At 58.8% G+C, this 13,889-nt stretch overlaps 1 protein-coding gene across 1 annotated transcript in view; it reads right to left on the bottom strand.

Annotated features, from left to right (window-relative positions):
* The window catches only part of CACNA1E (calcium voltage-gated channel subunit alpha1 E), a 179,051-nt gene that overhangs the window by 58,826 nt on the left and 106,336 nt on the right, over nt 1–13,889 (bottom strand). Inside the window, 1 exon segment of the mRNA XM_056108143.1 lies at nt 9,079–9,181. Coding sequence (XP_055964118.1) covers nt 9,079–9,181 — 103 coding nt within the window.

The following is a 13,889-nucleotide window of genomic DNA, read 5'->3' as shown; positions in this document are numbered from 1 at the left end:
GGGGGCCCCCCAAACCTGTGAGGGCAAAGGCGCCCCAAGGTACAATGAGCTGAGCAGCACAGCAGCGGGGCTAGTGGGGAAGACTCCAACGTCAGGGTCAGTGGGTGGAGGGGCAAAGGCCCTGGGGCAGGAGATGGGCCTGGCTGCCAGGAATGATAGGGGAGGGAAGGGGGGCCTGGGGCTGAGGGGGAAGGGCAGGGAGGGGGCAGGGGTGGGGGCGGAGGAAGGGGAGGAGGAAGGGGGGAGGAGGAGGAGGAGAAGGAAGAAGAGGAGGAGGAGGAAGAAGAGGAGGAGGAGGCAGGGCCTGGGTCCTGACAGGCTGCGACCCCCTGGCCTGTGCAGCCGGGGCATAACCCCAGACCACCACCCGGCCCCTGGAGAGCGCCCACACCCAGCCCTGCCAGCCCCGGGTCCCGGGCTCCCACCTCTGGGTCACCAAGACGCATCCCTTTCTGCAGTCAGTTCCCAGCGAATAGTAGGACATCACTGACGGCACACCGTGAGCACTGACTGGCCACAGTACATAGTAGGTGAGCAGAGACTGTTCACGGCACATAGTAGGTGAGCACTGACTGGTCACACACACAGTAGGTGAGCATTGAGCACTGACTGTGACACACAGATGAGCACTGTCTGTTCACGGCACACAGTAGGTGAGCACTGACTGTTCAGGGCACAGAGTAGGTGAGCACTAACTTCATGGCACATAGGTGAGCACTGACCGGTCACACACACAGTAGGTGAGCACTCTCTGTTCATGGAACACAGTAGGTGAGCACTGACTGTTCACGGCACATAGTAGGTGAGCGCTGAGCGCAGGCTGGCAAAGCCGGAGCAGGCGGGAGCTATGAAGACCCACCAGGAGCCCGGGCTGCAGGCTCACCCTCCCGGCCCCAACAGGCGGGACGGAGCCAGCCTCCGCCTGCCTGCGTCTGCAGCCCCCGGGGGTGGCCCAAAGTGCCATGACCAAGAAGGGCCAGTGGTGCACGAGGACATGGCGGTGGGAGGGGCGGGGCCCCAGCACCCACCCTGGGCTGGGCTGGCCGAAGAGGAAGTCCAACCCCTCGGCCTCAGTTTCCCCAACTCTCCTGCAGCCTGTGGACCACCCACGAGGTCCCCGTGGCCTGTCTCTTTCTTGGGGGTGGCGCTTCTGGAGAAAAAGGGGACAGGGCTGGGTGGGTGGGGGAACCAGAGATCATGCCCTGCCTCCTGGTGGCCAGGAGGGATGAGGGGGACACTCGCGGGGCTCCGGGGGTCCCTCTGGCTCCCGCCCCAGGCGCGCCTTCCCGCGCGGCTTCCCCGGGAAGGAGCGATCTCAATATTTCTGCGAGATGCGGAGTATTTTGGGATGCGCAGTAATTAAGTGGCGAGGCACTTGACATCGGGAGGGGAAAGAAAGAGTGAGGGGGGGGTGGGGGCTTGGCTCCGACAACGCGGGCGGCCGGGAAGGTGGGGGTGGGGGTTCAGGGCACACGTGCCCCCCTGCCGGGGTGCCCACGCTAGCCGGCATCTCCGGGCGTGGGGGCACCCGCACCCCCACCCCCTCCCCCAGCCCTGACCAGGATGAGAAAGAAAATCACAGAAAACGGTTTCCTCATCTCGCAGAGCCTCCGACACTGCCGCCGACGCCCTCTGTGGAGGGTCTAAACGGAGGGAGCCATCACAGGGACCCCCGGAGATGCCACAGGGACCCTCAACAGCCCCAGCCTCACGTGCCCCGTGGAACTCCTCAGCCTCCCACTCTCCATCCGGTGGGGGGGGGTGGTCTCCACACACTTATATGGTCGTGCGGGGTCTGAGACGAACCCCAATGGGTAGGATGAGGTGTGTGTGTGTGTGTGTGTGTGTGTGTGTGTGTATGTGTGTAAATGTCCCCTCTACTCCGTTTCCCCCACTCAAACACACACACACACACACACACACACACACACACACCCCAGCATGGTCTGAAGGTCTCAATTCTAAAATCACAAAATTCTCTTTTTTTGCTTTTTGGGTCCCACCTGGCGATGCTCAGGGCTGACTCCCAGTTCTGCACTCAGGAATCACTCCTGGCAGTGCTCGGGGAACCCTATGGGATGCCGGGGATCGAACCCGGGTCGGCCACGTGCCAGGCCAACGCCCTCCCCGCTGTGCTATCGCTCCAGCCCCTCGTCGCAACTTCTGAATTATCCCCCAACCCCTGAGCTCACGGGGGTCCCAATCATTGAAATGGGGGAGGGGCAGGTCCTAGGGTGATCAGGTCTGCGAGGAATCAGCTGGGGGGGAATAGAGAGAGAACCAGAAAAGGGGTTATGGGGGTGAGGGGAGTCCCCTGGGATGCTGAGCTGGACAGGGTCACCTCCCTCCCACCCCGGGGATAGTGAACATGACCCAAGACATGGGGGCCGGAGAGATAGCACAGTGGGTAGCGCACTTGCCTTACAGGTGCCCAACACAGGGCTTGATCCCCAGCACTGCAGAGGGCCGGAGAACAAGAAAGGGTCAACTAGGGTCGTGGGAGCCCCCCGTTCTCATGACCTGAGAGAGGAAGATACGCTGATGAGCTGGACGGGAATCATCCCCCTTCCCTGGGGATAGTGAACGCGACCCAAGACACGGGGGCCAGAAAGACAGCACAGTGGGTAGCGCACACTTGCCTTATAGGTGCCTGACAAAGGGCTTGATCCCTGGCACCGCAGAGGAGCCCCCAAAAGCACCAGAGAGGGTTACTCTTGAGCACAGAGCCAGGAGGAAGCCCTGAGCACCGCGGGGCATGGCCCGAGGAAGGGGCAAAAAAAAAGGGAGAAGGGAGGAGAGGATGAGGGAGGGAGGAGATGGAGAATCCAGGGTGGGACCCTCTTACTTTGGGGACTCGCAGAACAGGCCCTGGAGGGCTCGGCCCGGCATAAACCCGGGTGTGAAAACCCTCCGACACGTCAGGGAGGCGCTTTTGGGATTGCGGTGTTTATTTGGGGGGCGGCCCTCAGCAGTGCTCCGGAGTACCCGCAGCGTGAATCACCAGAGCAAGCAGGGTAGCTGCGTGCAAGGCCCTCACCCTCTCACCCCTGCACTGTCTTCTCTGAACACCTGCCCTCTGCCCCCCACGTATATGGCTTTAGGGTCGGACGGGGACAGATCAAAAGGCAGAAAGAAAAAAAATGCGCCGAGAGCAAGTGACTAACAAATTTTTGAAAATAAAAACAAAACAAAACAAAAACAAACCCAATCCTGCCAGACCCAGCCCACGGGTGAGACGGGCCCGTCTGAACACGTGGCAGAAGCTGAGTGCCACCCGGCCCTCCCCCGGACCCCATGGCATTGAGCTCGGGGGACACAGAGCCCCCCCACAAGGGACCGGGTGTGACAAGAGCCTCCCTGGGTCTCCCGGGATTGTCCTGAGCCCACAAGGACACTGGGATGGATGGAAGGTGGCAAGTGCCATTTGTGGGCCATCACTGTCACTGTCCTCCCGTTGTCCATCTATTTTCTCGAGCGGGCACCAGTAACGTCTCCATCGTGAGACTTGTTACTGTGTTTGGCATATGGAATACATCACGGGGAGCTTGCCAGGCTTTGCCGTGCGGGCGAGATCCTCTCGGTAGCTTGCCGGGCTCTCCGAGAGGGGCGGAGGAATATAAAATATCATAATGTGAGACAGATACCCAAGGACAGTAGACACAAGGGCCAGGAGGATTGCCCCATGGTTGGCAGCTGCCTCGTGAGCTGGGGGAGAAGGCGGCTGGGATGGAGAAGGGATCACTGAGTCAGTGATGGTTGGAGGCATCGCTCAGGATGGGAAATGGGTTCTGAGAGTAGAACAAGGACCCAACGTGATGGCCTCTCAGTGTCTGTATTGCAAACCAGGATGCCCCAAAGTAGAGAGTCTGGGGGAGATTGTCTGCCAGGGAGGCAGGGGGAGGGTTGGGATGGGGGGGTACTGGGGACATGGGTGGTGGGGAATGTGCACTGGTGGAGGGATGGGTGCTCGATCACTGCATGACTGAAACATAATCACAAAAGTTTATGAGTCTGTAACTGCATCTCACAGTGATGTATTAAATACATGATGATGATAATAATAATAATAATAATATTAATAATGTGCTCCTGGCAGCGGGCAGGGGTGAAGCCTTCATGGGATGTCCACGCTTGTCCTTGCTCAGATGATGTTTAAAACCCGTAACCAAATTACACTGTGTCATTCCGAGTGAAGGCTTCTGCAATGAATGGAGGGGTCCATGGCACTGAGGGACAAGGACAGACAGGGCTGGGGGGAGCAGAAGGCATGAGGCCGGTGGATCTGGGTGGGGGCTGGGCCACGCAGAGCCTAAGCAAGGGGCCCTGGAGGAGGTGGGCACGTCGGCCTGGGCACTGTTCCCACAACAGTTCAAGACATGGGGGCAGGGGGACACAGTCTAGCTGCACTGGGGAACCTGGGCTCACTCACACCCTGCGGGTGACCCGGGCTCTTTCCCACCAGCCAGAGAGGAGCACACAGAGAACATTCCAGCAACATCCTGAACCAACACAGGTGGCATGCATGTGCCAACCCCGGCTGAACACGGCAGAGGCGACTGTCCAGGGCACCATGCGACGTCCCGAGTACTGCTGGCACCACAGGGCTGAGGACTGCCACATCCCGGGGACTCCCCGCACCCCACCCCTGGTAGCTCCCAGTCCGGCTAAATGTCAGGAGTGACTCTGACTGATGCACCTATAAATCCCCAAATCCAAACGCTGCAAATTTCCCCCACCGTGATTTTCCGATCAAGGTTTGCCTCTGCGCAGGTTCAATCCCCAGCATCCCTGAGGGTCCCCCGAGCATCGTCAGGAGAGATTCCTGAGTGCAGAGCCAGGAGTCAGCCCTGAGCATCACTAGCCCTGTCCAAAAAAAAAATGAGATAGATCAGGGGCTGAGAGATAGTCCAGCGGGGAGGGTGTTGGCCTGGCACCCGGCCAACCCGGGTTCGATCCCTGGCATCCCATAGGGTCCCCCGAGCACCGCCAGGAGTGATTCCTGAGCACAGAGCCAGGAGTCAGCCCTAAGCATCGCCGGGTGGGACCCAAAAAGCAAAGGAAAAAATAAAGGGTAGCAGAGAGGGCAGGAAGGCCAGTGGGGGGCCAGGACGAGCACCCAAGGCTGGGGGTGACCACCAGGATGCATATGGTCAGGCTGGACTTGTCCCCTGTGACCACTGCCGTTCTCAGTGACCAGGAACACAGGGCGGGCTCCCAGCGAGAGGGTCCCCTACACGACCTGGTGAATGGATGAACTTTGAAGCCACCGACTCCGGTTTAATGGCTCCCTGGTACGGCACAGCCCCTGGGTGTTTCTGGGTGCGGCTCCGATGTACTTAAGGCCAGATGGAGGAGCCTGGTCCCCCGGGACCCCTGGCCTGAGTATTCCACATCCTGGATAAGCGATGGGGGTCCCACAGCACGGGAGTGGGAGTCCCAGTGAGAGGGTCCCCTATAAGAACACAGGGTGGGGGGTCCCACGAGAGAGCTCCCTACAGAACACAGGAATCACTCCTGGCGATGCTCGGGGGACCCTAGGGGATGCTGGGGATCGAACCTGGGTTGGCCACGTCCCAGGCAAGCGCCCTCCCCGCTGTGCTATCGCTCCAGCCCTCACCTCCTGTTTCCTCCTTCCTCCCTTCCTTCCTCCCTTCCTTCCTTCCTTCCCTCCCTTCCTTCCTTCTTTTCTTTCTTTGCTTTTTGGGTCCCACCCAGTGATGTTCAGGGCTGACTCCCGGCTCTGCACTCAGGAATCATTCCTGGCAGTGCTCGGGGGACCCTATGGGATGCCGGGGATCGAACCCGGGTCGGCCGCGTGCCAGGCCAATGCCTTCCCCGCTGGACTATGTCTCCAGCCCCGACTTCCAAACTTCCGACTTCTAGTCCTTTGCTTTCTAGCATCTTGGGAGGCAAGTCCATGGCGATGACTCATTCTCACCTTGATGTGAAAAGCCTGCCTTCAGCGGCAGCCGGCTTCACTATTATTTCCAGAGCTGTGCTAACTGCAAAACATACTTCTTCTTCTCCTTTTATTATTTTTTTTTCCCTCCCCACACAGCAACCTGTGATTTGGCGCTTGGCATAATTTCTCTCCTATTTCTGCCGATACTGATCCTACTTTTTTTTCCCTGTTGCTAGAGGTTTTTTCTTTCTTTTTTTTTTTTTTTGGCTCAGGAATCACTCAGTTCTGGCAGACTTGAACCTGCACCCCACATGCAGACCCTCACCCCTTCAAGTCCATAGCATAGCATGCCCTCCTGGGCCAAGTGCAGGGTTTTATTTTTGTTGTTGTTGGTTTTTATTTTATTGATTTTTTTCCTGCTTTCTGGGTCCCACCCGGCGATGCTCAGGGGTTCCTCCTGGTTCTGCACTCAGGGATCACTCCTGGCGGTGCTCAGGGGACCCTATGGGATGCCAGGGATCGAACCCGGGTCGGCCGCATGCCAGGCCAATGCCCTCCCCGCTGGGCTATCACTCCAGCCCCGGTTTTTACTTTTTATTTATTTTTGCTTTTTGGGTCCCACCTGGCGATGCTCAGGGCTGACTCCCGGCTCTGCACTCAGGAATCACTCCTGGCGGTGCTCGGGGGACCCTAGGGGATGCTGGGGGTTGAACCAGGGTTGGCCACCTGCAAGGCAAACACCCTCCTTGCTGTGCTATCACTCCAGCCCTCAACTGCAGTTTTTATTTTCAATAAGTGATCTTCTCTTCTTCCCACAGTTTCCGTTCCCTGCCATGAACATTTTTCTGATATATACATCACTGTCCTCCCATTGTTCATCGATTTGCTCGAGCGGGCCCAGTAACGTCTCCATTGAAGACTTTTGTTGTTACTATGTTTGGCATATCGAATACGTCCTGGGGAGCTTGCCAGGCTCTGCCGTGCGGGCGAGATACTCTCGGTAGCTTGCCGGGCTCTCCGAGAGGGGCAGAGGAATCGAACCCGGCTCGGTCAGGCTGGCTGTGTGCAAGGCAAACGCCCTTCCGCTGTGCTATCGCTCCAGCCCAATATATTATATTTGTGACCTTTGACTCTGGGCTCAACGGGACTCTGGAGCAGAGATCCCCTGCCTGCTTCCCCCAGTCTCCAGTGACCCAGGGGTCACACCCATAAGCCACCTCCTCCCGGCGCCAGATAATCTCCTCATCGTCCACCCTCCAGAGCTCACAGCTGCTCCCCCCGGAAGAAAGCATAACATGAAGCCCCCATAACCATGCCACCGGACTCTGCACCAGGCTGTTTTCACTCAGGACGCCCCAGAGAGGGGACGGGTGAGAGCCCTCCCCACCCCAAGGGACCCTGCCCTGGCAGTCGACCTCCACTACCCAACCGCCACCATACTCCAGGCCGCTTTCCACACAACTCTGCCCGAGCCTCACATATGAGTAAACATACTTCTGGACACATCATAAGACACTCCCTACCCACTTCTCTATAATTGCCACACCATATTTGATGGGGTTCAGACAGTAGGCAACAAATCTTAGCGGGAAATACACACACACACACACACACACACACACACACACACACACATACACACACACATGCCTCTCGGAGAGCCCAACAAGCTACCAAGAGTATCCCGCCCGCACGGCAGAGCCTGGCAAGCTCCCCGTGGCGTATTCGAGATGCCAGAAACAGTCACCATAATGGGTCTCATTCCCCTGACCCTGAAAGAGCCCCCAATACGGCAGCATTGGGAAGGACGAGTAAGGAGAGGCTGATAAAATCTCACAGTTGGGATAAATGAGACATTACTGGAACCCGCTTGAGTAAATCAACAAACAATGGGACTGGAACCCCGCTTGAGTAAATCAACAAACAATGGGATGACAGTAATACAGTGATAAATATAAAAAAAAAAAATTCAGGGGCTGGAGCAATAGCACAGCGGGTAGGGCATTTGCCTTGCACGCGGCAGACCCGGGTTCGATTCCCAGCATCCCACATGATCCCCTGAGCACCGCCAGGAGGGATTCCTGAGTGCAGAGCCGGGGAGTCAGCCCTGAGCATGGCCGGGTGGGACCCAAAAAGAACAAAGAATCAAGATGAGGAGCCAGATTGATAGCACAGCGGGGAGGGGCGCTGGTCTTGCACGCAGCCGACCCGGGTTCAATCCCCGGCAACCCATAGGGTCCCCCGAGCACCGTGAGGTGTGATTCCTGAGTGCAGAGCCAGGAGTCAGCCCTGAGCATCGCCGGGGTGTGGCCCAAAAAGAAAACAAAAAATCAGTGTTGGGTCTTTTATCTTGGACATACTTGCTCCCTGTGACAAAGAAACCCAAGCCTGCATTTTTCTGGGAACAAACGAGTTCCCAAGGCTTCTTGGAAACTCAGCCCATGCCCGGGGCCTTGGCAGCAGGGAGCAATGGTCTAAAGCTGTCCCCCAGCCCTGCAGAGAAATAAGCCCCCTCCCAGGTTCCTGGAACCTGGGGATTGTGCCGTGCTTCGAGAAAGCAGCTTAGCTCAGGCCATGGGGTGCCTGACACTGGGTACCAGCTCTGTGCTGGGTAATTCCGGACTGACAAGAAAAAAGCAGGCTGCGAGACGGGCAGTGGTGGCCACGGCATGGAAGGGAAAGAGCTTGATGAGGTGGTGGCTATGGTCACCTGCAGGGTTGCCCAGGGGCCGCGGACGGGCCATCCCCGCTGCACGGCGGATGACGGGAGAGGCTGGATCTCTGCCAGCCCCCGGGGCACTAGGGACCCAACATCTGGGTCACAGCTGACAGTCCCCACCCCGGGTCCTGCTGGAGAACGAGACACCCGACCACCAAAGTCTCAAAGCCAGGCTGGCAGCAAGCCACGGAGTTGGGGTCTCCCCGATGGGGATGGGCTGGCCGGTGCCCCCCACTCACGACACCCACCGGCAGTGCTGGGGGCGGGTACCATGGGGTCCAGTGCCCAAATCCCCAAACGCGGCCACAAGCCCCCGGGGGCTAAACCAGGCCCGCCGGGTGAGGCTCGGATGCCTGCCGAGGGCTTGGACGCCCACCCAGGTGGCAGGCGCAGCTCCGGGCCCTGCCAGGAACATGCAGTGGACAGTGACAGAGGGCTGAGCCCCAGGGTCACTTACCCAGACAGCACCCCCAGGACGAGGTTGAGCACGAAGAAGGAGCCGATGATGATGAGGGGGATGAAGTACAGCCAGTTCCACGTGGCGCCCAAGCATCGTTGGTCTGAGAGAGGGGAGAGGAGAGAGAGAGAGAGAGAGAGAGAGAGAGAGAGAGAGAGAGAGAGAGAGAGAGAGAAAGAGAGAAAGAGAGAGAGAGAAAGAGAGAGAGAGAAAGAGAGAGAAAGAGAGAGAGAGAGAAGGGTTCAAAATGCTGCCCGCTGGGGCCACAGTGACAGCACAGCGGGGAGGGCGCTGGCCTGGCTGACCCGGGTTTCATCCCCCAGCATCCCCTAGGGTCCCCCGAGCACCGCCAGGAGTGATCCCTGAGTGCGGAGCCAGGAGGAACCCCTGAGCATTGCTGGGTGGGACCCAAAAAACAGAAAAAAAATAAGAAAAGGAAAAAAAAGGAGGCTGGAGCCATAGCACAACAGGGAGGGCGTTTGCCTGGCATGCAGCTGACCCGGGTTCAATCCCCAGCATCCTCTAGGGTCCCACGAGCACCGCTAGGAGTGATTCTTGAGTGCAGAGCCAGGAGCATTGCTGGGTGGGACCCAAGAGAGAGAGGGAGGGAGGGAGGGAGGGAGGGAGGGAGGGAGGGAGGGAGGGAGGGAGGGAGGAAGGAGAAAAGGAAGGAAGGGAAGGAAGGAAGGAAGGAAGGAAGGAAGGAGAGAAGGAAGAAAGGAAGAGAAGGAAGGAAGGGAAGGAAGGGAGGAAGGAAGGAAGGAAGGAAGGAAGGAAGGAAGGAAGGAAGGAAGGAAGGAAGAAGGAGAGAAGGAAGAAAGGAAGAGAAGGAAGGAAGGGAAGGAAGGGAGGGAAGGAAGGAAGGATGAGAAGGAAGGGAAGGAGGGAGGGAGGGAGGGAGGGAGGGAGGGAGGGAGGAAGGAAGGAAAGAAAGAAAGGAGGGAAGGAAGGAGGCAGGTAAGTGGGGAGGGGAGGAAAGTGTGTCCCCCGCCAGCTCAGATGCCCCCCGCGAGGCTCTGGCCCAACAGGGTCAGTCTGCAGCACTGACTGGGGCTCGGATCTGGCTCAGTGCCCCGGAAGCTGCGTGGACGCCACCCTCACCCCCATAGGGGGATGGGAGGAGCAGGGCGGGAGCACGGGAGCCCGCGCCCCGGAGCACCAACTCGGACCCGAGGCCGAGTTCAGGAGCATTTGTCCAAGGAAGAGGCCCACGCCCCGCAGACCGGGACAGGCGCCCACCCCGAGACTCTGGACAGGCCGGGGAGCTGCGTGCGCCCACCACTGCGTCTGGCCTCACCCCTGCACCCGGCCTTCAGTGCCCGCGTGAATCGCCACCAGGGACAAGGCCGGCGGCTGCCCCATGTCCAGCGCGGGCAGCTGGGACATGGCCCCCAGCCTCCTCCCCAGGAAGTGCCTGCCCAGACCACCAGGACCCCAAGAGGCAGCCACGGTGCAGAGGGGGGGCCCGGGACCCTGAGGGAGGAGCGCAGGGTGGTGGGGGTGGGGGTCATGCCCTCTGCCCCCAGGAGACCCCCACAGCCCCCCACCCAGTGCCCGGCAGGCCCTGCTCAGGTCTCAGCCCCCCACCACGACGCAGCAGACGGGGGAGCCCATGTTCCTCCTGGAGCTGCTGCCTTGGGGGGCGGGCGGGCGCCCCCACACCGCGTGAGCCGCCGCTCCGGCAATTAGCACATTAATCCCGGGGGGAGGCGCAGGGGTGCGTGGGGGGAAGGAGAACGGAGGGGGGGGACCCAGCTCTGCTGCTGGGGGCACCCGAAATGGGGTTCTCGGGGGCCCCCAGAAGCAGGCGTTAGGGTCTCTGGAGGGGCTGCCTGGAGGGCACATAGGCCCCCCCCCCTCCGTGGTCTGTCCCTGAACCGCCTCTACGGCCCCCCCTACCCCCAGGTTAGTCTCCCAGAGACACAGACCTGGGCGGACACGCCTCGCGTGCAGAAGCCCGCTGGAGCACTGGCCCCCGCCCAGGGAGAGGCCCCTGGGTTCTCCCTGAAGGGCGCCCCCTGTGAGGGAGAGGAATGAAGGGGGGCGGGCACACAGGACAGCGGGGCAGCGGGCAGGCCGGGCTCTACCCCAGGGGCCACATATGGTGCCCCTGAGCATTGGCAGGAGGGGACCCCTGGGCGCTGCTGGGTGTAGCGGGAGGAAGGGAGGGAGAAAAGGAAGGAAGGAAGGAAGGAAGGAAGGAAGGAAGGAAGGAAGGAAGGAAGGAAGGAGAGAAGCAATCCTGATCGTACCTTCTAGGAAGAAGTAAAAAGTAAACAGAAAAAATCAGAGAAGTTGTGGAACCCACGCCCAGCGGCCCCCACGCCCCCCCCGGGACCCCCCACACTGCTGCTCCGTGAGGTCCAGGGAGCACGTGTGGGGAGCAGGCGTGAGAGTGAGGTTGGAGGCTCCGGGGGCCATGGGGCCAGCTCACCCCTAGAGTCAGAGCCCATGGGCGGACACAGCCACGCACAAGGCTCTCGGACCCGGACACGTGCTGTGGGAAACCAGCACCACAAGTCCCCCACGGAGCCACAGCCACACAACCCCACGGACGAGCTCAGAGTCCCACACACCGACACGGACACACAATCCAGAAATGAGCTCAGAATCCCACACACGAACATGGACACACAACCCATGGGCAAGCTCAGAGTCCCACACATGAACACAAACACACAACCAACAAACGAGCTCAGAATCCCACACAGCGACACGTGTTGGAGTACGAACAGAAAAGGGTGAGATGTTGGAGTACACGGGGCTTAGGTTTATCAGGTTGCACCCATCACAGTGCTCCCGAGTCACTCCCATTACTTTGTCTGTCTGTAACCTCTTCTATGCTCTCTTCCCCAACCAATTTGTAAGGTCTCATCCTTCTTAGACACTGAAGCTGTACTGTAAGTCAATATTGCCTTTCTCCTCTCCTCATGTCTTTTGAATCGTTTACTTTAATGCAGTGTCCTTTTGTATAGATACAGGAAGACAATTAATTCATATTATGCTTTATAACTTAGAATTTAATTGGCTTTGGATATTATTCGCTCCCGGGCATCTGCTTTCTCAACTTAAGCCTCAGTTGCCCTCACTTCCTAGCACCCCAAGGGCAGGGTCCCGACGTGGGACTGGATGGAACCAGGGCAAGCCGGTAAGTTATGTGCTACCCTGGCATCGCGATGGGGCCAGGCCAAGGTGCCACGATTCTTAACTATAGGTTAAGAGTTTGGTCATAGGCAAATGCTGTCATGATCCAAAAGAAACGATGAGACTAGGACCCTGCTGCTAGGAACAGGACAGATATCTGGCCTGAGCACTGCAATCTGAGATCGAGATGGCCCTAGGAGAGCAATTCTATATGCTCAAAGTATTTCTTACTGTGTCCATATGAAATGATTTATATCATGTATGCTTATATGTTGGTCGGACAAGGAGAGGAGAAACACATCCAGGGACATCTGTTCTAGTGTGAGTTGATCTGCTAAGTGAGAATCTGCCCTAGAAGCAGTTTTCTTACGTGTCCTGACTAGCTGGGATGAGACTGAACTTTCTCCCCTTCAAACTGCCTTCAGTAAATGATCTCAGTATATTGAGGCAGTTTCCCTTATCTCACAGGAACCTAGCTGGTCTTGGGTAAGCAGATCCCAGGTGCTAAGCCAGGCCTGATCTTTGGGACGTAGATGCCTGGCTCCAGGCAGGCTGATCTTGGAGATGTAGGCTCCAAGCTCTCGCAGACTCCTCTTTGGTGTGTTAATCCAAATCGGTGAGGCCAAGATTACTGGCCTGTGGATGTAAAGAAACTGTGTATGTTTGCTGCCTCAATGTTCTTTCTGTAACTCCTTTTGATGACCTCACTATATTGGCCCTTTAGAGGTACCATGATGTATATAAGGGGATTTTCGGGGCTCTTGGGGGGCTCTCTCGGGGTGCATGTGCTTGAGGACTCCTGAGGCCTCCATGACATCTTCCCTGTAATAAACTGCTGCTAAGACCAACCAGCCTGGTTTCCTTCCTTCGCCTGACCATCGCCATGCACCTCCCTGGAGTGGGGGAACGGCCTGACCGCCAGCTTTTTATTTTTTGCGTGTTTACACAAACACGGACACACAATCCACGAAACTCTGAGTCCCACACTCGGCTCTGATCCACGCGTCCTGTGAAGCGGAGTCCCACCCGCGGACACAGAGCTCACACTCCGCCCCCCCACAGACCTGCCCTGCCTGGGGGACCCCGGGTCGGACCGGGGGCTCGGTGTACCCCAGCCCAGACACTCCTCGGGGGTCACCCCTCCGCCCGACGCCTCACCCCCCGCCCCCACCCGTGAGTGCCCAGGACAGGGCCAACGAAGGGGCGAGAGAGACCGCCGTGCCCACCCCGGGCCCGGGCAGCCAAGGGGTGCAGCGAGTCCAGGTGAAGGGCTGTGGGTGCCGTCCTGGGGTCCCCCTGTCCCCTGCACTGTGACCGGGAGAGGCCGCAGGGGAGTCGCGAGCGGCCCATGTGCAGACCTCGCCCACCCACACAGAACCCCCAGGCCCCAGTGGGAGGGATGGTCAGGATGGACGCCCCCTGGCCCTCCCTCCCTCCCTCCCTCTCCCCCCTCCCTTTCCCCCCTCCTCCCTCCCTCCCTCCCTCCCTTCCTTCCTTCCTTCCTTCCTTCCTCTCTGCCTCCCTTGCCCTCCCTTCCTTCTGTCCTCCCTCCCTTCCCCTTCCTTCGTTTCTTCCTTCCTTCCTTCCTTCCTTCCTTCCTCCTGTCCCTCCTTCTTTTCCTTTCCTTCTTCCCTTTCCTTCCTTCCTTCCTTCTTTTTCCTTTCTTC

This window comes from Sorex fumeus, unplaced genomic scaffold, assembly GCF_029834395.1.
Source record: "Sorex fumeus unplaced genomic scaffold, SorFum_2.1 ptg000195l, whole genome shotgun sequence".
Taxonomy (NCBI): domain Eukaryota; kingdom Metazoa; phylum Chordata; class Mammalia; order Eulipotyphla; family Soricidae; genus Sorex; species Sorex fumeus.
This window is presented reverse-complemented; position numbering and strand designations above follow the sequence as displayed.